Source organism: Astyanax mexicanus, chromosome 12 (genome assembly GCF_023375975.1).
Source record: "Astyanax mexicanus isolate ESR-SI-001 chromosome 12, AstMex3_surface, whole genome shotgun sequence".
In the NCBI taxonomy this organism is placed as follows: domain Eukaryota; kingdom Metazoa; phylum Chordata; class Actinopteri; order Characiformes; family Acestrorhamphidae; genus Astyanax; species Astyanax mexicanus.
Genome location: NC_064419.1, coordinates 3,351,385 through 3,376,669, shown reverse-complemented (window position 1 = coordinate 3,376,669; position 25,285 = coordinate 3,351,385). Strand labels below are relative to the sequence as shown.

The window sequence follows — 25,285 nt, the reverse complement described above, 5'->3', positions numbered from 1 at the left end:
ATGGATATATATATATATATGTGCTGGCTGATGGATATATATATATATATATATATATGTGCTGGCGGATGGATATATATATATATATGTGCTGGCGGATGGATATGTATGTGGTGAGGCTTTTTGCGATCGGGTCTTAAGTAGAAACATTGTGGAAACATTTTGGAGTAATTACTCCTGGAGGCCGGGGCGGCGGCCAAAACACTTTAACATCTGCGCTGATGGGACTTAAATACACTTGGCGCTGAGCCAGGCCTGCATTTCCACCCCGGAGAGCACAATGGGCCCGATGTTGCTCGGGCCGCCCGAGGAGGAGCGCTACCGCGGCGTATGAGCAGGTGATCAGGGACCACCTGACAGGAAGTGGGTTTGAGAGAGTGCCCCGCCGGCCTCGGGGGACTCGTTTCAGGCTGGAGCCGCAGCCGCGGCGTTCCTGAGGCCGAGCTCCAGCCAGATTTATAACACCTCGACCATGAGTCACCACGTCAACCGCCTTAGCACAGCCAAATCTCCACTTACAAATCAAACAGCCCGATAGATACCCAGCCTGGAGATATTCAGCCTCAGAGAGCCGGGCACTGTGCTCAGATTTAGCTCTGTTAAATAAATACAGTAAATAAAAATAAAATAATACTATATATTTTATATATATATACAGGTACAGGCTGATCAGACTGAATTCTGGATGGATGGAGTTTTTTTTTTCATTCTTTAGGGAAGTCTTAAAAATAGGTAAAGTAGTAAAAATAGTAATAGTGCTGCCTTAAAGACTGACATACTAGTGCATTTAAATAATTAAAAAGTTACTTTATTCCAGTAATTCAGTTCAAAATGGTACTTTTGGCAGTGTGCCAAGTCCTGCTGGAAAATGAAATCCGCATCTCTTAAAAAAAATTAAATGAAGTGCTGTAAGATCCTCTGAGGAAAAAAAGATTCTCTTATATATTTTTTCTCTTATATTTTCTTATCTAAAATATATTTCCTATATTTTTATAGGGCTATCAATGTTAAAACGTTAAAGCATGCAATTTATTTGGAATCAGTAATGCATTATTATTGTTTTAACGCTATTAGTTACGCCACCAGGTTTAAACCCCAACTTCCACTATAATCTCCCACTATAATAATCTTTTTTTTTTTGCTTCGTGGATGGTTTCCTTGTGGTGAGAACGTGATCTGCTCTCGATCTGACACAGCTATCCCATACATTTCTTCTGCTGATAAGGTGCAGTTTAATCTGATATATTAGCCAGATAATATACTGCTATGAACAAGTGCTGTCCTTTCTGCTCCATGCTGTTTACATGCACAGTGTGTGCAGTGTTCACTGTGAGACTGTAAAAAAAGATGGACGCCGTGTCTCCGTTCCCATTCGTTTAATGAAAATGAAGCCAAAATCTTCCTCCATGTTGGCGATCCTGAAACCCGCGTCTGTAGAGCGCAGTAGAGACCAGAGGAGGGAGAAAGACTGTGGAAAGACCGCCTACTCATTTGAATAACCCCGCCCCCGAGGGCTGCCTCCACAGAGCTATACACAGTCTATGGTCCCGCCCATACAGTCATTAGTCCCACCCCGGCTATAGGTGTAACCCGGCCCTTTTACACACCAATAACCACACCTTTTAGAATAGAGCTGAATAACGTTTTAAAAAATTAATTCTGTGGGGATATAAAAAATTAACAATATAAGCAGAGGTTACACTAGCTGCTGCATTTAAATAAAGGAGGTAGAATTACAGTACATTGGGAAAAAAACGTGATTGAAAGTTGTCTGTTTTGCCCATAAACTGTGTATAGCTGGACGGAGCATCGTCTCTCAAAAGTGAAGCCACCACAGGTCGGGGCCCCCTGCTGTTCGGTTTCAGAAAGCTGTGTAACCCCACCCATCCCCATAGGTTTCAATGTTAATACAGACAACTTTCAATCAAGTTTTTTTTTCTAATATACTATTTTTACATCCCCACAGAATTCGTTTTTAAAAATGTTATTCAGCTCTATTCAAAAAAGGTGTGGTTATTGTAAAAGGGCTGGTTATGGGCGGGACCAATAACAGACCGTCAGCTCCGCTCCGCTCTGCAGCCTGTGACCTCGAGGCAGCCCTCAGGGGCGGGGTTATTTAAATGAGTAGGCTGTCTCTCCACAGTCTTTCTCCCTCATCTGGTCTCTACTGCGCTCTACAGACTCGGGTATCTGGATCATCAACATGGAGGAAGATTTTGGCTTCTTTTTTATTGAATGAATGGGAACGGCGACACGGCGTCCATCTTTTTTACAGTCTCTGGTTTTGCCATTGAAACCTATGGGGGTGGGTGGGGTTACACAGCTTTCTGCAACCAAACAGCAGGGGGCGCCCGACCTGTGGTGGCTTCACTTTTATGAGACGATGCTCTGTCCAGCTATACACAGTCTATGGCACATACCACTGGTTTTACCCATAGGTACCACCAACCTGAACCAAGCTAAAGAAACAAATGTTGCCTTGATTGATCAATCACATTTGGGGAATGGGAAAAAAAAAAATGAAAGCAGGAAGACCCATCACTGTCACAAACCTTGAGGAAGCGATGCAGGAGGAACGTGAACCAGTTGGTGAGCATCTTCTCTGCCACGGATTCGGTTCTGCAAGAGAGGAAAACAAGCTGTTACAGTAACGAGCATCTCACAACTTTTATTTAACGACTTTCAGAGTGTCCCAGAAGCTGGGACATCATCATACCTCCGAAGCAGCAGCTTGGGGTGGTTCCGGTTCTCCAGGTTCTTCTCGATGAGGTCGGCCAGCAGCTGCTTGAGCACCACGGTGGCATACTCCATCCTGCCCTGCAGCGCCGCCATGAGGAGGGAGGCCACGTTGCCGCGGTCGCGCATGGAGAAGGACCTCTGAGCCTCCAGGGTGTGGATGAAGGTCAGCAGGAACATCTTGTTGTGCAGCAGCTGGCTGAAGAGACGCAGGGCCTTCTCTACGTTGGCTGGAGACTGGAGAAAAGAACGAGAGAGAGAGAGAGAGAGAGAGAGAAAAAGAGGAGAAAGAGACAGGTGGTCTTTAGTATTTAGTTACTGACAAAAAAGTAAAAGTGGCACGTATTGCACCACATAAGGGATGTGCACAAAACTGTAATTCTTAAAAAAAATATAAACAATTTTCTTTTAAAGTCAAACGAGTGCTGGATGTTAATCTTCACAGATTTCTCTACAGAAAACCATTTATTTCTCTCTATTTCCCTCTTTTACTCCAGAAGACTTACGGCTGCTCAAAAATATAATTATTTAAAATGTTTGAATGTATAGACTTTCAGTATATTCACATCTAAGATATATTTTCAAAAATGGTTAGATTAGAGTGTTTATGAGTAAAAAGCTTAAGAATATTGACGATCATAGTTCATTGCATGGCTTATTAATTATTACTTTGATAAAATACATGGAGAAACAGCATCAGGGCGGATTTATTTTCTTATATTCTTGATAATCAATAATCACACCTCTAGGATACATGTAGATCAACTTATTAAAAACCTGACACTCAGAGCAGCCTATACCTTTCAGTATTTTGATCAGGACACACAAAGATATATATATATATATATATATATAAAGTAGTGCGCACACCAAACCTAGCTTTAGTTTGAGTAAAGCAGGTAGTTTAACACTTTTTCTGTCGACACTTTTGAGTCTTTATTTACTGATATTATTTGGTTTATATTGAAACATCATATAAATATGTTTGAAGCACTAAAGGTAAATAATATTGGTTGCGGAAGCAGATTTTTCACTTTTTTAGGTGTTTTTCTCAATGGGTTTCTTGTAGATTTAGCTTTAACGCACTGGGATTAAGAGTAAGCTCCGCCCCTTCTAACCATATATGGATTATGTTTATGTGTAAAGGGATTCCTGAGTAATTAAGCTGAAAACACAAGGTGCGATTTTGGATGGAAAATCTGTCTGTAGGGTTCTAAGGGTTAATCATAGGCTCACGAGGGCGGCGGTTGCCCCCCCCTGCCCAACAACTGCATCCACCAGCGGTCGTATTAAACAAAGGAATAAATGATGAACAGTGGCAGTGTGTTGACTGCTGGAAGAGGCGTCAGGGTGAATGAAGCAGCGGAGAACAATGGGGAGAATAAGTGTGGCATTTTTTGCTTCACTGGCTGCTGGAGAATCTCGACTGTGGCACAAAAAATGTCATTGTTGAAGGACTTGTTCTTTCCTGCTGACTATTTTCAAAACATTTTATTATTATTTTTTTTTCAGAAGGCACGTCTCGAGACGGCTATTCCACTGGGGCCTTGTGGGGCTGCTGATTTCAGTGTATACATGTGTGTGTGAGAGTGTGTGTGAGAGTGTGTGTGTGTGCGCGCGCCGGAGGTTTTAATTAAAAAGCGCGCGGAGAGCGGCACGTTCGCTCTGAAGTGCACTACTGAGACAGCGCTAGTGTTGCGCTGCAGCTTAGGGGAGCTTTTTAAAGCACATCCACCAGCTTTTTCTTCTCCTTCTTCTTCTCGTTTGGCAGCAGGATTAAAAGAAGAGAAAGAGGGAGGGGAGGGAAGGAGGGAGGGGGGGATATCGCAGTTCTGGCAACCTACTTACTGCACATGGAAGTGTCAGACAACACCTGGGGACAGACAAACAGTGAAATAAAGCTGAAAACAGAGATCTGTTGCTGCTGCTGCTGCTGCTCTAGAGTCGGGCTCGCTCTTACATCAAGCTCCTTTAGAACCGGGTGCTCCTCAATGCCGGGGAACATCACCCTCATGGTGTAGGTCCGGTACTCCAGGAAGGGGATCTTCACGCCGTCCATGTCGTTGGTGAGCTCCTGGATGTCGGTCTGCAGTTCGGCGAAAGCTGAAAGAGGAGGAGGAGAAGTTTAAATGTGCATGTCAGGTTTAATATTACAATATTATTGAAAAATTCAGTTCAAAATGTCAAACTCATATATTATATAGATGTATTACACACAGAGTGATGTATTTAAATGTTTATTACATCAGACCAATTGGTACTTTTGTGCTTTTGGCAGTGTGGGCAGTGTGCCAAGTCCTGCTGGAAAATGAAATCCGCATCTCCATAAAAGTTGCAGTTTGGACTGTGTGTCTCTCCACTCTTCCTCCAGACTCTGCTCCCTTGATTTTTCCAAATGAAACATAAAATTTACTGATGATCAGTGATGGTTTGGATAAAGAGACATGTCTGTCATCTGCTGGTGTTGATCCACTGTGTTTTATTATCAAGTCTAAAGTCAGTGCAGTTTTGTTTTCCCACAAAATCTTACAGCACTTCATATCTTACAGCTTCCCTCTGCTGCTGACAACTTTTATGGAGATGTGGATTTCATTTTCCAGCAGGACTTGGCACACTGCCCACACTGCCGAAAACACCAATTGGTCTTATATAATATTCTAATTTTCTGAGACACTGATCTTCGGGTTTTCATTGGTTGTAAGCCATAATCATCAATCAACATTAAAAGAAATAAACTCTTAAAATAGATCACTCTGTGTGACACGTTTAAACTTGTCAATGATATTCTAATCTAAAAGCAGTGTGTAAGACTGGTGGAGGAGAACATGCCAAGATGCTTAAAAATAAAAACTGATTTAAAACCACAAGGGTTATTCCACCAAATATTGATGATTTCTGAACTCTTAAAACTTTATAAATATATGAACTTGTTTTATTTCTGCAAATAAATGCTCTAAATGACAATATTTTTATTTGGAATTTGGGAGAAATGTTGTCCATAGTTTATAGAATAAAACAACAATGTTCATTTTACTCAAATATAAACCTATAAATAGCTAAATCAGATCAGAGAAACTGATTCAGAATCTAAAGTGGTCTCTTAATTTCTTTCTCTCTTAAAGTTTACTTCTCCTGGTGTATTAAACAATACAGACAGTACACCAAATAATATTCACATCACATTCACATCAAAATAGCTCAGTATTTTAGTATTTTACATTGAATCATGAGTGCAAACGTTACTCAACCTAACTAAAGACAACTGCAATCAGCTCCTACAGTCTAAATCCGATGGGTTCTCCATCAGGTTGATGCTTCATCTTGCTGAACTATGTTTTAAATCCTGGTAAATACAGACTAAACTCCTCTAAACAGACAGAAGTGTTTCCTTATTGCTGGTTTAAATGAATGCATCTTCAGCGCTGCTCTGCGGCAAAGCTAAGCTACACAGCAGATCCCTCTAAACCCACGAATAAAACCAGCTTCAAAGGATGAGGACATTATGACGCCATGACCCAGTTCAATCGCTCCACAAAGACTGCGTCAAGCCCTGCATCAAGGCCTGCTGCATTACACACACACACACACACACACACACACTGTTATGAAACGACTGCAGTGTGGTAAAGATGTGAAGGGGTGGAAGGAAGACACCGGGAGAAAAGAGAGAGAGCGAGCACAGCGTGAACTCGAGTGTGAGCTGAAACCTTCACGAGCGTCTCGATGGCCGAAGACGTCTCGCTCCCGGCCCGAGGCTGCGGCAGCGTCGGGAACCGGAGCTGATGGAGCAGATAACTCAACAGCTTTAAAAACAGCCCAGAACAGTGGAAAAGAACGGGGTTCAGGCCTCGACGCTGCATTAAAACATTAGCAGCCAATTAAAAAGCTTTTAACTCCCCATCATGCCCGACAGCTTGGCACTCAGAGGGTGATACTGTAACTACGCCATCCATGAAGCAGCCAGAGATGTGCTCAAACATCCTACTGTATTTACTCCCAATCCTTTCACTTTTAGTACTTTTCACAAGTTCTCTTACACGCTGGTTTATAATGGCATTAAATCACTGTGAGATAAACGTGTGGAAACCGAACGCTTAACCAGTAGCTTTCAGCGCAACCGCTGATGCAATCGCACAAATCTGAGAGAGAAGGAGAGAGACAAGTAGAGAGAACGAGAGACGAGAGATGTAGAGAGAAAGAGAGAGACATGTAGAGCAAGAAGAAAGAGACAAGAGAGAGTAAGAAAAACGAGTAAAGAGAAAGAGACATGTAGAGAGAGAGTGTAGAGAAAAAGAAAGAGTAGAGAGGGAGAGAGAAGTAGAGAGGGAGAGAGAAGTAGAGAGAGAGACAAGTGGGGAGAGAGAGAGTAGAGTGAGAGACAAGTAGAGAGAGAGACAAGTAGAGAAAGAAACAAGTAGAACTATAGAGAGACAAGTGGAGAGAGATAAAGAGAGAGACAGAGAGAGAGTAGAGTGAGAGACAAGTAGAGAGAGAGAAAAGTAGAACGATAGAGAGAAGTATAGAGAAAGAGAGACAAGTAGAGAAAGAGAGAGAGTAGAGTGAGAGACAAGTAGAACGATAGAGAGAAAGAGAGACAAGTAGAACGATAGAAAGAAGTAGAGAGAAAGAGAGACAAGTAGAGAGAGAGACATGTAGAGAGAACGCACAGCTCAGTATCTGTCTCTGCTGAGACGCACAATAGCACCACGCTGTTAAGATACGAACGTGCCAAAGTCAGAGCTCACCCGGCTCTTAAAGGGAATGACTGCTGACACACTGATTAGTGTATTTCACATTACGCCCAAAATTAACCACACCCATGATTAAATAAGAGAATTAGTACATGCCTTTTGCATGTTTTGAGTAGTGCAAGGTATATTTTGTGCCCTTACGATACCAAAGACACACCCACACATCGATCAGCTTGCCTAGCTTCAGGTTGACCCGCCTAGTTTTTGACCAGTATAAGGTATGTTTTTGTTTAAAATTGATAGATCTGATTTACAGATTTGACTAATCTCACAACTTTTGACGATGACGAGCATGACGATCAGCTTCATCAAGCTGGTCGTCATGCTTATAGACTAAAACATCCATCAAACTCAAATAAAAAATAGCAATCTGATCCAGTCCTGAATCGCCTGAATGCACATGTGAACAAGATTCCTAGAGTTTTATGAACTTCATGGGCACTTTTTAAGAACTACAATATGTTGAAATGACTGAAGAAGAAGAAGAAGCGTAGTTTGTTTGATGTCCTCACCTTCCTTGCACTCTAGCGCCACCCGGGACTCCAGGTTGTCCATCTGGAGCTGCAGGCGTTTGAGTGTGCGGTCGGCATCCCTCGTCTTCCTCTTGTAGGCGATGAGGACGGCGATGATGGCGATGAGTAAGACGCCACCACCCGCGCCGATCCCAATGATAGCCGGCAGGGTGAGGGTGCTGTCTGAATAGATGTGGAGAGTCCCGGGGGAGTATTCCAAACCACCAACCAAAATCTACACAAACAATCACACACAAAAACACAAATCTTTATTATTAGCATGATGAGATTCCATACTTCATAACCATAAAGCTAAACGACTGGTGGCGCTATGGTATAAAGAACACACCTACACTGTGGGGGTGGCTGGGGGGGTGTAAATCCCCCCAGTTCTGAGCTGTGGAGCAGTGGAACTCCATTCTCTATAATGATGGACATTTTTTCTCTACATCCAATACTTTTGGAGTGAATTATGGAGCAAATAGACCAAATCTAGTAAGAATCTAGTCTTTCTTAGACAGTAGAAACAGTTACTACATCAAAAGCAGAAAAAAAAGTATTCCATATTGCAGCTTTTCTACTAAATACTAAGTTAATGGGTAAAATATATGGGTAGCACTTTGTAATAAGGCTCCTTCATAAAGGGTTTATAAATAGTTTATAAAGGAGTTTATTTATTAGTTTATTTATTAATAAGCGGTTATAACACATACATAGAAGGACAGCAGTGGTCTTTTCCATCAGTCATCATCAACATTACATTACATTACATTTGGCAGACGCTTTTGTCTAAAGCGACTTACAATAGTGAAGTACAAAAGTAATAGAAGTTAAAAGGTAAGACATCTTTAGACAGGGCTTAAAGGAGGTCAAATAATGGGATAGAGGAGTGAAGGAGGGAAAGAAGAAAATGAGGTTAGAAGTAGAGGTGTTAGGAGAGTAAGTGCTCTTTGAAGAGCTCTGTCTTCAGGAGTTTATTAAAGATAGCGAGAGATTCTCCTGATCTGGTAGTAGAAGGTAGTTAGTTAGAGGTGTTAGGAGAGTAAGTGCTCTTTGAAGAGCTCTGTCTTCAGGAGTTTATTAAAGATAGTGAGAGATTCTCCTGATCTGGTAGTGGAGGGTAGTTTGTTCCACCATTGGGGAACTCTTATGAGAACAAGCATTAACAGCATGGAGTATATTCATATAAAATAACATTAAATAACAAAAAAATGCAAGACGGCAGGACTCATCCGGATTGGCGGTTCTGGTGTTGGGTTTTAAGTGGTGTTTAGTACAGTAAGTGTAGCAGTGTGAAACCAGCCCACTAGAGACGAGTGCGGCTCTCTGGTCCTGCGGGACTCAGCTGGGCGGCTGCGAGCTCCTCACTCTACCCCTCCAATTAGGAGCTGATTACTGGTGGGGGAGAGCCGAGTGCTTTCTCTCTCGGCCAATCAGAGGCTGCGGAGCTTTACGAGACACCAATGCCAGCAGGGTCTGAGCGCAGGAGGGCCGGCGGCTCGTGCCGGAGGAAATAATAGAAAACTCATAGTTATTAAAGCTTCGCTTCGTGTCCGACTGCGGATTACTGCTTTCAGAAAACAGCTACAGAATACAGATATAATAATAATAATAAAAAAATAGATTATTTATTATACAATAAACAAAGGAAATACAATAAACAAAAAAGGAAATGCTTTTGTCCATCATGCTTATTAATATTAACAGTAGGCAATGGTTGCTAGGCAACATAGTGGTGTGAAATATAGTGAATATAGAGGGTTTCATGATTGCATGATTGGAACAGAACCACTTTAAAATAAGGCTCCGTTATAAAGGGTTTAGAAATAGTCTTAGCGGGAGTTTATTAATGGTTAATAATAGATGATATATTACAATAAATTATAATAATACATTTGAATACTTTAGAAACCATTAATAAATAGTTAGATCACACCAAACGTGTATATATATATATATATATATATATATATATATATATATATATATATATATATATATATATATATATATATATATACACATAGTTATTAAATGTTTTAATATTTTACATTAATATACACCACATTATGATGGATAAATTGGACAAATGATATATAGCTATAGTATAGCTTCTACAATCCAGTAATAGCATTGGCAGCGTGAAAATTTGAAAATTTACAGCTGTGTGAGGAATGTTGTTTAAAAAAAAAACAAAAAAAAACATGAATTAATAAAAATTATAATAATTAAAAAAAAGATTATGAAGAAAACAGCAATTAGTATCAAATAAAGATGCACTACTGTTTTTTATGCTGATCAATGATAATATATGTTCTATAGTATTGCTTAAGCACAGCTATCATGACTATCATACTAAATTTAAATTTTAACTGGGCGGCACAGTGGCTTAGTGGTTAGCACGTTCGCCTCCCAGCACAGGGGTCTTGGGTTCTCTCAGATAAAGTTAATAATATATCTTTATTAAAGAACAAAACTTCTCATTCTCAGGGACCGAAAAAGTCTTAAAGTCTTATTTTTCATGTTTAACTGTTATAGTAGGATAGAGTTCAGTTTGTTCAGGCTCTAATTGTTCTATTATTTTGTACATGACTGTTCCTGTATTTCTTATTATTTATTTTGTTATGTTGCACATTGCTGTTTTAATAGTGCACACTGCTGCTACCAAAAAAAAAAACAATAGATGGCATTACATATATATCTTAATTAAATTATTAATTTGATTAAATTTGACCATTAGTGCCTAATGTGGTGTATTACAGATCACTTGTATCACTTTGCATCCCTTATATCAAGCTCAGCTTTTGAAATAAGATATTGTAAATTTGATTAATCAAACCAATGACTGACCATAGACTAACCTAAAACTGGCATAGGCCTGTCTGCTGTAAAAAAATAAAATAAAATAAAATAAAATAAAAAAATAAAATCGAGAACCAAATCGAATCGTGACCCTAAAATACCAGGAAATAAAAGCGAATCGAGGATTTAGAGAATCGTGACACCCCTAGTGTAAATGTATGCATGACTGTGCACAGATATGGATTGGTACTCTGGTCTGGGTAAATGCTGTAGTGCAGGGGTGTCAAACTCATTTTGGCCGAGGGCCACATTGGCATATTGGCTGTCCTCCGAGGGCCAGATGTAACTTATAAATATAAGAAAATGTAACCAAATGTAATATATGTAAATGAATGTAATTACTCCTTAATGTTAAATAACTCTCAATATATTATTTATTCAATCAAATATTACAGTTGCATGGAAAAAATGTTTGCTTGTTGCTCTATTAACATAAATCCTGTTATGAAATCCAAAAACTCCATCAATCAAGAACCAAACTATACAAGTGAATAGAAATGACATAAAATACAAGTTATATTAACTTTGATCAAAACGTTTGATACTGAAAAGAGGCTTAATTAATATAAAATCAAAAATTGTGAGCTGTGACAGATTTAGCATTTCCTCATCCAACCACTAGTGGGAGCTGCAGCAGCACAAGCCCACAGTCTTTACTGAGTCAGAGCTACAGCCCAGCCACGGGCTACAGGACTCAGCTGAGCCAGTCTGGAGCGTTTTTAAAATTTTAAGTTCTTCTGTGTATGAAATAAAATAACCCCACTAACCGGATAATACAGCTCTCTACAGTTCATATTTCAGCCCAAGCAGCTAACAGCAGCAGTTTAGAGCAGCCATCCCGGAGTCACTGCTCGGATTACATTATAAACAGGTCAGTTAGCGCGCTGCTAACCTCAGGATGTTTATAACTACGGAGTTTAGAACACACCACGGCTGCAAGGTTAGACTGTTGAAGGCTACTGGAGACTATTAAAGGCTATTGGAGGTTATTGAAAGGGTTATTGGGGGCAGAAATCAGTAAAGGCTGGTTAGATAAGTGATTCACCTCCTCGTCCTTTACTGAGGTGAAACTGCGACTAGCGATGTCACAGTGATGTTTATTAACCTCATTAAAACAGATTTTATCAGCTATTGTCTTATAAATATTTACACATAATTTATATCTCTTCTAAAAAGCGTTTATTTTGGTCAGTAACACAAAATGCATACCGGTCTTTCGCCTTGAAGCACAGCCGTCCGTCTGCATCAACTTTTCTTTTTCTGGATATTATGGGATAAACATGTCTCAATTCCACCCGCGAAGTTACACCTTCCCTCCGGCAGGGTTTCCACATCAATGACTACACTGCCGTGTAGTGGCAGTAAGCCGTAACTTTGCGGGTAATACAATCGACAAGCATTGTGGGAAATGTATTTTTTGGTCAAAGAACGCTTCTGACCTATTTATTATAGACACTAAGATTTTACAAGCTCTCGCGGGCCACATAAAAAGACGTGGCGGGCCACATTTGGCCCGCGGGCCTTGTGTTTGACACATGTGCTGTAGTGCAATCTGATGTAGTCCTCCAAATGGACGGTGGTTGTTTCCGGTTGAGAGTATGCTGTGCGCTATTGGCTGGCTTTTTCTCACCGGTGTGTGGATGAGTGTTGATGTGTAATAGTGTGCTTGTGTGTAAAACCTGTAACGTGTAAATTATAAAGCGTCCTTGGGTTTCTAGAAAAGGCGCTATATAAGTTGAACTTCATTCATTAATGCATTCATTCATAATTTAGTGGACATAAAAGGGTTAATATAACCATATAACCCTATTTAACTGTACATATTCTGTATTTAAGCCTATTTTTAAAGAGGTTCCAAAGCTTTTTGCTTTTTTTTTTTATTATTTTAAAGGTAAAAAAAAATGGCCCAGATTTAAATGTGCTTTAGTGCACCTGGGTTAGAGATGTGCTGAGTAATGGAACTGAACGCTGGGGTCTCCAGTTTTCTCTTTAGCTCGCCCGCATTAGGAGTTCTGCCCTCTGAACGCTGATAACTAGCCGCTGCAGCTTCGGTTAATAAATGCTTTTTTCTGTAATCCAGAGCGGCTCCAGCGCCGGGATCCGGAGCAGTGTAATCGATGGCAGGCTGTTAGGAACACCATGAGGGGGGCTGCACTAATAATCAGCTTACTGTGTGGCACAATATTTTACTGCCCGCTACAAATATCTGTTATTTAATGCGTTCTGCAGACAGAGGACTTTTACGCTGCAGAGAGCTCAATTATTCTGTTGTTCTGAATGATACTGCAGGAGGGGTTAGGAGGCCAGCTGCAGCGACGGCACCCAGTCTTTTACTGGGGACGATTACTGACAAACTGCCAGCGATTCACACGCCTGTAGCAGCAGCGCTGCATTAACACCGTATTTTCATATACAGCTCTGAAAAAAACAATTAAGAGATTTTGCTAATTCTATAAACTACAGACAACATTTCTCCCAAATTACAAATAAAAAAAAAATAGTCATTTAGAGCATTTATTTGTGAAAAATGAGAAAAGGATGCAGAGCTTTCAGACCTCAAATAATGCAAAAAAAATGCATCTTGGCATCATGTTCTCCTCCACCAGTCTTACACACTGCTTTTGGATAACTTTATGCTGCTTTACTCCTGGTGCAAAAATTCAGCTTCAGCTTTCAGGTTTGATGGCTTGTCATCATCCATCTTTCTCTTGATTATTATATTCCAGAGGTTTTCAATTTGATAAAATCAAATAAACGTAAAATTGACAAGAGTCTGGTGATGCAATAGCATCAATTTTTATTTAGTGATTTAACACAGCAAAACTTAGTGTTGTGTTCAGATTATAGATGACCTTTTATTTATAGTGAGGTTTCTGTTCTTTTTTTACACACTCACGTGGTCACGCACACACACAAACACACACAGCTGATGGCACGTTTCCTCTTTTCAAGCTGTTCCAAGTGTGGAATATGGAGCTACACTCAATAAATAGAGTTTATTTAATCTATTAAAACTCTCAGTTAAACTCTTATATTCTTATATTAATAAATATTATAATATTCTAGTTTAAAAACATAAAAACTACCCTGAGATATAATACTCATAAAAAAAAAAGAAAGGGAGCACTTAAAAATTGAGTTTCTTTGATTTTACAAAATTAAAAACCTCTGAAACCTCAGGAGTGTAAAGTATAAAGTTATCCAAAAGCAGTGTGTAAGACTGGTGGAGGAGAACATGATGCATGATGCCAAGATGCGTGAAAAAATGTGATTAAACAAACAAAATACTGTGCCAAAAAATACTGTGCTTTTTATTTAGAATATTTATTCATAAATTCATATTTTTCTAGTTTAATTACTTAATTACTTTCAATTGCACATCTTCTTATTGTCCTCCACAGAGCATCAGCTGCACTGTGTGCTCTTCTTTACTCGTCTTTTAACCTTTCATCTCAGCAAACTGTCAAATCCCTGTTCTGGGGCTTTTTCAGGAGAAGCCAAACGGCCAAAACATTGGGAATAGAGGCGGCTCTTTTCATTTTGTAGTGCAGCTCTGCTCTCCGTGCACCAGATTACTGAAAAACGGAAAGGCACAGTGGCACAGGTGTGAGCATAGCGGAACTGAGAGCAGAGGGTAGTGGAGAGCTGCTGCTGCTGCTCAGAGCGAGAGAGAGCGAGAAAGAGAGAGAAAGAGAGAGAGAGATAGCGCACTTACACTGAACCTAGCCTTTACCTACTCGCACACCAATTAGGCGTGGCGTCCTGCCGTCTGTCTTAACGAGTTTCACCTTTCCGCCGCTGCCTGAGCCTCGCACGACTGCATGAATTATTGAGGACGGGGAATAGAGAGGAACAAAGGGAAGCCCACAGAGCTGTCGATATGTGTCAGGTCATTAGCCGACTGATTCCAGCGCACTCTCACACTCTCTCTCTCTCTCTCTCAGCATCCCTCTGTTCCTGCTCCTGTCACACCCTCTGTACCTCTCCCCCTCTCCCCTTTTTATACTCTCTCACTTTATTTCATCCTTCATCTCCTGCTTCCCTCACGTGTGTGTATATATATATGTGTGTGTGTGTGTGTGTGTGTGTGTGTGTGTGTGTATATATATATATATATACAGTATATATATATATATATATATAATAAAATGCTCCGTGAGACAGTTAAAGAGTAAAGAGAGAGAGAGAGAGAGGAGAGAGAGAGAGAAGAACAGAGATATAGAGATATAGAAAGAGAGAGAGATAGAGATAGAATTGTTTATTGGATCTTAATCTGCTCTTTGATTCTCACACGGCTCTGGACTCTTCTCCACACCTCCGCTCATCGATCACCTGATCGAGTTAAATCTGAGGCTGATCCAACATTCAGCATCCAAAATCCAGCTTTCAACATTCCACATTCAACATTTAACGTCCAACATTAAACATAACATTCAACATCCAACCTCCAACATCCAACATTCAGCTTCCAACATCCAACCTCCAGCAATCAACATGAAGCATCCAACACCCAACATTCAACCTCCAGCAATCAACATGCAGCATCCAACACCCAACATTCAACTTCCAAAACCCAACATTCAACCTCCAGCAATCAACATGCAGCATCCGACACCCAACATTCAACTTCCAAAACCCAACATTCAACTTCCAAAACCCAACATTCAACTTCCAAAACCCAACATTCAACTTCCAACACCCAACATTCAACTTCCAAAACCCAACATTCAACTTCCAAAACCCAACATTCAACTTCCAAAACCCAACATTCAACTTCCAAAACCCAACATTCAACTTCCAAAACCCAACATTCAACTTCCAAAACCCAACATTCAACTTCCAAAACCCAACATTCAACTTCCAAAACCCAACATTCAACCTCCAGAATTCAACATTCAACATTCAACCTCCAACTTCCAACATCCAACAACATTCCACATCATTCAACTTCCAACATTCAAACTCCAACATTCTAAATTCACTAAAGACATTGTTGTTGCTTAATGCAATCAAACCCTCACAACAATGTATCCAATCCAAAATCTAGGGTGGAGTCAGCAAAAATCAGGGGGATTAGTTGACTTTTAAATTGTAAAAAATAAAGAGAAAAGATTGGGGTAATCTAAAACTGTTGACCAGTAGGATATATCCCAAATATACCCAAATCCCTCAAATCTTGACTTATGATCTTATATACAATAAAATACAGGTGGTTTTATTATTAAAGCTGACAAAGTAAAACAACTGGTAAAACCAACTGTTGCTTTCTAATTAATCTTGACTTCATTATTAAAATAAAAAAACACTAGTTTTTCTCTTTTCTCCTCTTTTGATGACACTCTTCCCTTCCTCTCTTCTCTCTCTTTCTCCCTCGTTCCCTCCGTACTCTGTGCTCTCTCTGTGTTGTTGGGGGATTATGGGGAAAAGTGCTTGTATCAGCGCAGCTCCCTAATCATAATAAGTACTTAATGTACGATGAGACTCTCCCAGTCGACCTTTATGTTTTGTGAATTAGCATTAGAGTAAAAAATGGCTCGGCGGCCGGGCCTATTATGGGATTGATTAAGTGAGATGTATGGTGCCCGCGCTCGCGCAAACCAAACATTCAGCAGTTCTGCCCGCTCACAGCCACCCATCTATTTCCTGCCACGTTTATTAGCGAACACACACAAAATATAAAAAGCGCCATCGTAAATTCTGACGTGCCATATTGTGGCAACTAAATCTTGAAAGGCAAGCATGTTTCCCTGCACGCCGTCTCACCACGGACTAGCTCACTACAGCGGCTTGCGAAAGTATTCACACCCTTTGAACTTTTTCACGTTTAGACAAACGTGAAACTTAAAACCACAATTTTAAATGTATTTATTGAGATTTATAGTGAAACACAAACACAAAGTAGCACATAATTGTGAAGTCTGTGAACGTCTATTTCTGGTCTTTTAAAGTCAAACAAGTGCTGGATGTTAATCTACACAGATTTCACTCCTGAAACCTGTTTATTTAGGTCAGTAAAGCACTTTCGGTTATTTACAGTAAGCTTAGATTTCCAGATTTACACTAAGGCTGGGTGCAGCAGCATTAGCATTAGCAGCTAACTACTAGCAAATGCCACCTGACAGCGCTACACTGAGGAACTCGATTAGCTAGTGGTTTATCCCATGTAGCTTGTTTTAATAATCTCCTCTATAAAGGCCAGATTTGTGGAGTTCACAATATACAGTTGTCCTGTGGACAGATTCTCTTAATCCACCTGAGCTGTGGATTTCTGCAGCTCCTCCAGAGTGACCATGGGAATCTCTTGGCTGCTTCTTTGATTAAGTACTCTTCTAGCTCGATCTCGGTCAGTTTGGGTGGACCATGGCCGTGAATTGGTAGATTTGCAGTTGTAGAATACTTTTTCCATTTTTTTTTTTTGGATGACGGATTGAACAGTACTCTTAACGATGCTCAAAGCTTGGGATATGTTTTTTTTTTTTTTTACACCTAATCCTGCTTTAAACTTCTTTATCTCTACAACTTTATCTCTAACCTGTGTGTTGAGTTTCTTGGTCTTCATGATTGAAGTTTTTTCGTCCCACTTCACTTTAACTATGTGCCACTTTGTGTCAATCTATCACTTAAAACCTCAACAAAATAAAAGTTTGTTGTTGTAAGGTAAGAAAAAAAAAAAAAAAAAGTTCAAGGGGTATGAATACTTTTGCAAGCCGTTGTATTCCACTGTGTGCTTTGATTTCAGAGTGAATAAAGCAGTAAAAGTGACTCACAAGGACTCGCTGCTCTCCCGTCAGGTCCGGCGAATCACAGAGGAGCTGAGACTCCGAGACGGTTAACAGACAGGGTGTTCCTCCAATCATCACTGAGTAATTCAGACGGGCGTTTCCAGGGGCGGGAGGGATCAGATTTTTGCCCTGAAATCAAGAGAAAAGCGTAAAAAATAATTGATCACTTTTATTTTCAGCAATTAACAACTGAAATGAGTTTCTTCATGTCAGTAATTCAGTTTAAAATGTGAAACTCATATATTATATAGATATATTAAACACAGAGTGGTTTTTATTAAGTGTTTATTTCTTTTATATATGTTAATGATTATGGCTTACAGCCAATGAAAACCCAAAAATCAGTGTCTCAGAAAATTTGAATATTATATAAGACCAATTGCCAACTGGTAGTTTTGGCAGTGAGGAAGTCCTGCTGGAAAATAAAATCCGAATCTCCACAGGAGATGACCTGTCTCTTTCTTTCTTTCTTTCTTCATGGTGTATTGATGTCTCTCTTTATGAGACAATATAGTCCCATATTTTTTTAAATATTAAATATTTTGAAGATGTTCAAAATCAATGATAAAACACATTATTTTGATTCCATTTTTAACTTGAGATTCTTAATATAAAAGAAGTGAAAAAGAGGAAAACCTTCAGGATGATGGGAGACCCAGGTTTGACCTCCAGGATCCCGGCGTTCCCCAGCGGGTCGAAGGTGGGGTTGGGGTAGTAGGTGAACGGAGTGCCGTTGAGGATGAGGAGGGAGGAGACGTGATCCAGGATGAAGCCGAACTCGTCCGGATGAAGGCCCAGCTCTGGAGCCTGACGCTTTGTGTAGACGATGGGAGGAGCCAGACAGGTCATGGTGGAGTCGTTTACTACTGTGCACACCTAAAAAACACATCAGACACAAAATTGTACTGCTTTCTAGTGATTTCTTAACCTAAAACATCCAAACATTCATTTCAGCATCAGGATGAAGCAGGAATCACTGGAGCAACTGGACAGTTCAGGCCAGATGCTGCTGGTCACGATCATTACCACACATTGCACTGCACTGTCCACTGTGGGTGGTAATTAGGGGTGGGCGATATGGCCCTACAGTAATATCATGATATTACAGAGTGTTTTTGTGATAATTATATTCTTGTCAATATGAAACAAAACATTGAAATTAAAATGATATATCATCGCTGTCCTACAAACTGCCCCCCTTTTAACTGTCCAAAATTTCTTGATGAGTGAACCAATAGAAACTAAAAGCTCTTCAAAATTACCAGATTTTATTTATTTATTTTTTTTTTAAACATTGACTTCCATTGAGTCCAGTAAAGGAGCCAGGACTCATTGGACTGCAACGATATACAGGTGCATCTCAAAAAATAATTTTAGGAAGATGTGGATTTCATTTTCCAGCAGGACTTTGCACACTGCCAAAAGAACCATTTGGTCTTAGTGATTTCTTAACCTAAAACACCCAAACATTCATTTCAGCATCAGGATGAAGCAGGAATCACTGGAGCAACTGGACAGTTCAGGCCAGATGCTGCTGGTCACGATCATTACCACACATTACACTGCACTGTCCACTGTGGGTGGTAATTAGGGGTGGGCGATATGGCCCTACAGTAATATCATATTATTACAGGGTGTTTTTCGATAATGATATTCTTGTCAATATGAAACAAAACATTGAAATTAAAATTATATATCGTCAAGTATTTCCATTTTTTTTCCAAACTGTTCCACTTAAACTGTCCCAAATTTCTTGATAAGTGGACCAATAGAAACTCTTCAAAATTACCTGATTTTTATTATTATTATTATTATTTTACATTGACTTCCATTGAACATTAAGAAGGTTTTGGACTGCAACAATGTACAGATGAATCTCAAAATTTTTTTTTTATGAAGATGCGGATTTCATTTTCCAGCAGGATTTTGCACACTGCCAAAAGAACCAATCGGTCTTAAATAGTGATTTCTTAATCTAAAACACCCAAACATTCATTTCAGCATCAGGGTGGATCAGGAATCACTGCAGTAACTGGAGTAACTGGTGTAACATTTCTGATCTACTCAATCAATTTATGACCTTCAGAACTTTTTAATATTAAACGAAAGACGACTTTATGCCCTGCAGCCCTAAAAAGTCAACTCTGGCACATGTAATTTTAGCAATAATTAGGCTGAAAAACCCAGAAGACCTTAAAAAACCCTGTTCTCTGTCTAATGGTGTATATTTAGTGCATTTTGGAGGTTTTATAATAGTTGAATAGTGAATACTTACGTTGGTGGTCTCCACTCCACCGTATTTGGCCCTGACTTTGGGCTCCTGGATGGTGAGCAGATGAGTTCCAGTGACTATCAGAGATGTGCTGCCACTGTATAGACAAAATGATATCAACTTTAAATTAAGATGATGTTTTTAAACATTTGAACATAATTTTTTAATGTAAAAAACACACTTAAAACACATTTAAATAAGCCTGTTTCTGTATTTGTTTTGTGGACCCTTGATCCCTTGATTTCCAAATAAAATGTAAATTTTACTGATGATCAGTGATGGTTTACGAGTAGCATCACAGTGCTAACGCTCAGAGGAAAGCGCAGTGACTCGGTTCAGATACATCAGCTCACAGACGCAGCCTTGTGCTGATCCACATCACCCTAGGAGAGATGAATAGGGGAAAGAGCGCCATCTACTGTACCCACCCAGAGAGAGCAAGGCTAATTATGCTCTCTCAGGGCTCTGGCAGCTGATATTAAGCTGCATGACTGGGATTCGAACCAGCGATCTCCAGAATATAGTGGCAGTGATTTAGAACCAGATTAAGTAAGATCAGTTCCGATATTAGTGCAATAAAATAACTACACCCATCACTACACACATGCTCTATTATAAATTATTTAAACATGGTGTGTGTGTGTGTATATATGTGTGTGTGTGCGGTCCTCACTTAATGATGCTCCAGTTGGGCTCGATGCTGGTGATGGTGGGGTCCTCGGTGTAGACGTAGCGCAGGTCGCTGTTGATCTCAGCTCTGTCGATAAACAGCCGGATAGACGAAGCTCCGGATCCAGACGTGGAGGCCGGGGTCACGCACACGATCTCACGCAGCGCTCTCCTGTAGGCATGAACAGCAAGACATTCAGAAGATTTAGAGTTTTTTTGTCTGTTTACATGGACAGCTCAGGTCAGATCATTACTACCCATTGCACTGCACTGTCCACTGTGGGTGGTAATTAGGGGTGGGCGATACGGCCCTACAGTAATATCATGATATTACAGGCTGTTTTAGCGATAATTATATTTTTGTCAATATGACACTGAATATTGAATTTAAAATTATATATCGTCGTATTTCCATTTTTGTGGATTTTTTAGTTTACTACATAATTTAAACAAACAAAACTGTCCCCCTTAAACTGTCCAAAATGTATTGATGAACGGACCAATAGAAACTCTTCAAAATGAAATAAACTCTTTTTACATTGACTTCCATTAAATAAAAGTTAAAAAGGTTTTATCTCTACTGTCAGTTTGGAGATATTTCTTTTTTCATTGGACAGCAACGATATACAGGTACATCTCAAAAAAAAAATATATATATATATATATATATATATATGAAGATGGGGATTTTATTTTCCAGCAGGATTTTGACACTGCCCACACTGCCAAAAATGGCAATTGGTCTTATATAGTATTCAAATTTTCTGAGTTACTGATTTTTGGGTTTTGATCAACGTATTCATATGTTGAGAAACCAAAATAAACACATTTTTTAAAGGTTAGGAAAGGTTTATAATTTTTTTTTATTAGATTTATATTAGCGCTGTCAATCTTAAAAATATGGTAAAATAATGATTAATTTCTTTAAATGCTCGTAGTATGTAAAGCGTCTTTAAATTGTTTTTGCGCTATATAAATAAAATGTATTATTATTATTATAGTTAGCTTGCTGGATTAGCATCTTTGCTAATCCAGAGATCCAGAAACAAACTCACAACAGACACACTTGGGGGCGAATTTGGTTAAACGAGAGACCAAACGGTATGCGAACTTTAAAATATGCTACTTTATACGTACTTTATAAAATGCGTACATGTCGGAAGCTCAGCATTTCCTTATAACTGTATTTGTACTTATTTATTATTTCTCCAGCTGCATCGCTCGGTCTGATTCAAACCTAATTGTGTTTTATATTGCATTAAACTGCTGCGTGACTTTTCACAAATCATCTCTATTATTTATGTAACGTACGCATCATCACCACTGTCCTGGATTCTGTTTGTTCTGTTCTGTTCTGTGGTTTCAGCCCGACCGCCCCCCGCTGATCAGACTCATTTCCCTGGCTGAAGTCCTGAACCCCAGCAGGATCAGTCCACTCACGCAGGGAAGCCAGTGATTACAGTGCCGGCCAGGTACCACATCCCACATTAGCCCTGACTGCAGAACAGCGGTATCATTTCAGGCGTCTTGCTGCGGTTTTGTCATATACGGTATATTTGTTTCATAACACTCAAGTTTCTGAGACGAGCAGCCCTGGAGAGAGCGAGACACAGCAGAAAAGCTGTTAGCTTTAGCTACAGAACAGCTCCTCGCTTGATAGGGCCCTATTTTAGCGATCTGTATGTGAGCCGGGCACAGCCCAGCTTGATTTAGGGTGTGTCAGTGTGTCTTTACTATCGTAACGTCGGGAAAAGTACACCTTGCACGACTACAAACACGCAAAAGGCATGTACTAATTCTCTTAATTAATCATGGGAGTGTTTCTTTTGGACGTAACGTGAAATAAACCAATCATATTCTCGCTTACAATTCTCATGGTATTTTATCGAGAAAGAGTGAGAGAAAGAGAGAGAGAGAGAGAGAGAGAGAGAGACAGAGAATCTCAGAGTCTTTAGCACAGTGACGCTGTGTCAACAGCTTGGAGGAAAATTAAGTGTGGATTAAAGTAGACCAGCTTGATTTAGGGCGTGTCAATGTGCCTTTGCTATCGTAACGTTGGGAAAAGTACACCTTGTACGGCTACAAACACGCAAAAGGTATGTACACATTCTCTGAATTAATCATGGGTGTGTTTCTTTTGGACGTAACGTGAAATAAACCAATCACAGTGTCGCTTACCATTCTCATGGTATTTTAACGAGAAATAGTGAGAGACAGAGAGAGAGAGAGAGAGAGAGAGAGAGAGAGTCTGAGAGTCTTCAGCACAGTGATGTTATGTCAACAGTTTGGAGGAAAATGAAGTGTGGATAAAAGTAAACTTGCACCTTGCTTGACATGGCCCTATTTTAGGGAGCTGTAGGTGATTTAAGGCGTGGCAGTGTGCCTTTGCTCTCATAACGACGGGAAAAGTACACCTTGCACGGCTCCAAACACGCAAAAGGCTAATATGTACTAATTCTCTGAATTATTCATGGCTGTGTTTTTTCGGAAATTGTGCGAAATAAACCAATCAGCATGTCACTTGCCATTCCCTTTAAGAGACAGATGTGCTCTGACTTTTGTTTGTTGGATTGCTATTTTAAGGGTGCAGCGCTTCTGCGCATTTCAGCAGAGGAAATGTACCTGCATGTTGATGCACTTTCACGCACATTGTATTCTGTTTATGGTTGATGAATGTAGCGCTTGTGCAGCACACCTGCGTTTTCAAGATATCAAAGATATCAACATCTGAATGTTGACTGTTGTCAAGGTTTAAATCAGTCAGTAGTGCACCTGTGTTTTTTCGCAGCCAAGATAGCAATACGGCAGAAATTGACCTAAACAAACACTGTTGTTATTTAAACAACGCAGGTGTTAAATGTATTTAAAATTTATTGTATTCATTATAAATATATATAATGTTATAGTTTTATGTTGCACTAACGTATGGTTCTGGAGGAACGTAATTTTGTTACACTTTGTACCTGTACTCAGATGTAATGACAATTAAAGCCTTCTGACTTGACTTAAAAATAGACTTTTGATGATAAAAATAGAAAAGTAAACGTACTCAAAGCTGTTTTTATATGTAATATATATGTGTAATTTCACAGCTCCTGGGTGGCCCTACTGTCTAACTGCTGTAATTGCTGTTGTTGATTTAGGGCGTGCAAGTGTGTCTTTGCTATCGTAACGTCAGGAAAAGTACACCTTGCACGGAAAAGGTATAAACACAAAGCAGACGATATAAGTTACTAAACTGTGAACTGTGTAGTTATAATCAGTTATAATCATGCATTTAAAGGGAACAGTGATGTTACAGACGACAGTTTAAGACAGATTAAGCCGTGAACTAGACTGTAGTTGAGTTCTGTAGCTGTAGACAGAGCTTATACACACACTCCCCCTCCAGCTGCAGATAAGAGTGAGGAGAGAGCTGATCAGACTACAGATAGATCAGGGAACCAGGGAAACCTCCCACTCCACAAAAACACATCCACTCTGGCTGCAGTCTGAACAAACACAGCCTCCCTGGATCTGTGCAGCGACTGTGAATGACTTACCTCACAAACAGGCACTTCTCCTGAGCCAGGAACACCGTGACGGCGCTGCCGGCGTCCAGATTCCGGCCGGAGATGGTAAGCCTGGTCCCTCCCGACACCGGCCCTTTTTCCGGCCGCATCCGATTAAAGATGGGGGTCTGGAGAGAGCGGGGGGGACACAGAACGATCGGGTTACTGAACAGCTGCTTTACCCTAGATTTATATGTAAAATAATGACTTTTAATAAAATAAAAATAAGAGAGCACTTCAGTTTCTGAATCAGTTTCTCTGATTTTGCTTTTTATAGGTGTATGTTTGAGTAAAAGGAACATTGTTGTTTTATCCTATAAACTACAGACAACATTTCTCCCCAAATCCCAAATAAAAAAAAATTGTCATTTAGAGCATTTATTTACAGAAAATGAGAAATGGCTGCAATTCAGAAATCAATATTTGGGGGAATAACCCTGGTGGTTTTTAATCACAGTTTTTTTTTTTCATGCATCTTGGCATCATGTTCGTTCTCCTCCACCAGTCTTACACACTGCTTTTGGATAACTTTATGCTGCTTTACTCCTGGTGTAAAAAAATTCAAGCAGTTCAGTTTGGTTTGATGGTTTGTGATCATCCATCTTCCTCTTGATTATATTCCAGAGGTTTTAAAATTTGATAAAATCAAAGCAACTCATCATTTTTAAGTGCTCTCAATGTTTTTCCAGAGCTGTATATTAGTGGCGTCAATCGATCAAAACATTTAATCAGATTAATCACAACAAAATCCTGTCGCGCTTGTTCTTCTTAAGTTTAAATTACTACTACAATTATATCTGTCATATATACACACATTTATTTTTTTGATAATCTAAAACATTGTGCAGCTGCTTTGTACAGTGTGTAAATAATTCTGGACCAAAAGAAATAAAATAAAAGTCTTATTTTACACCAATTTCTACCTAAAATTTGCCTTTTCTCCTGTAAATGACTGCAGAATTAGGATTTTTCAATGAATAAATAAACATATCTTTATATCAGATGCCAGAAATATGATTAATTTGGTATAAAAAGGTTTAAAAAGGTATAAAAATTTGGTCAGTTTGTTGGTGATTGCCGGCTCGGTCCATTAACTCCAATTAGTTTGTACCTAAAGCTCTGGCTGAATATATTCACTCATATTTACCCC

At 39.6% G+C, this 25,285-nt stretch overlaps 1 protein-coding gene across 1 annotated transcript in view; it reads right to left on the bottom strand.

Annotated features, from left to right (window-relative positions):
* The window catches only part of plxna3 (plexin A3), a 281,769-nt gene that overhangs the window by 23,114 nt on the left and 233,370 nt on the right, over positions 1 to 25,285 (bottom strand). Inside the window, exons 15-23 of the mRNA XM_049486209.1 lie at positions 24,127 to 24,263; positions 20,589 to 20,756; positions 19,919 to 20,012; positions 18,280 to 18,519; positions 17,629 to 17,772; positions 8,000 to 8,234; positions 4,697 to 4,839; positions 2,717 to 2,973; positions 2,553 to 2,619 (exon numbers count right to left, since the gene is read on the bottom strand). Of these exons, the coding sequence (XP_049342166.1) occupies positions 2,553 to 2,619; positions 2,717 to 2,973; positions 4,697 to 4,839; positions 8,000 to 8,234; positions 17,629 to 17,772; positions 18,280 to 18,519; positions 19,919 to 20,012; positions 20,589 to 20,756; positions 24,127 to 24,263 (1,485 nt within the window). The remainder of the gene's footprint in view (positions 1 to 2,552; positions 2,620 to 2,716; positions 2,974 to 4,696; positions 4,840 to 7,999; positions 8,235 to 17,628; positions 17,773 to 18,279; positions 18,520 to 19,918; positions 20,013 to 20,588; positions 20,757 to 24,126; positions 24,264 to 25,285) is intronic.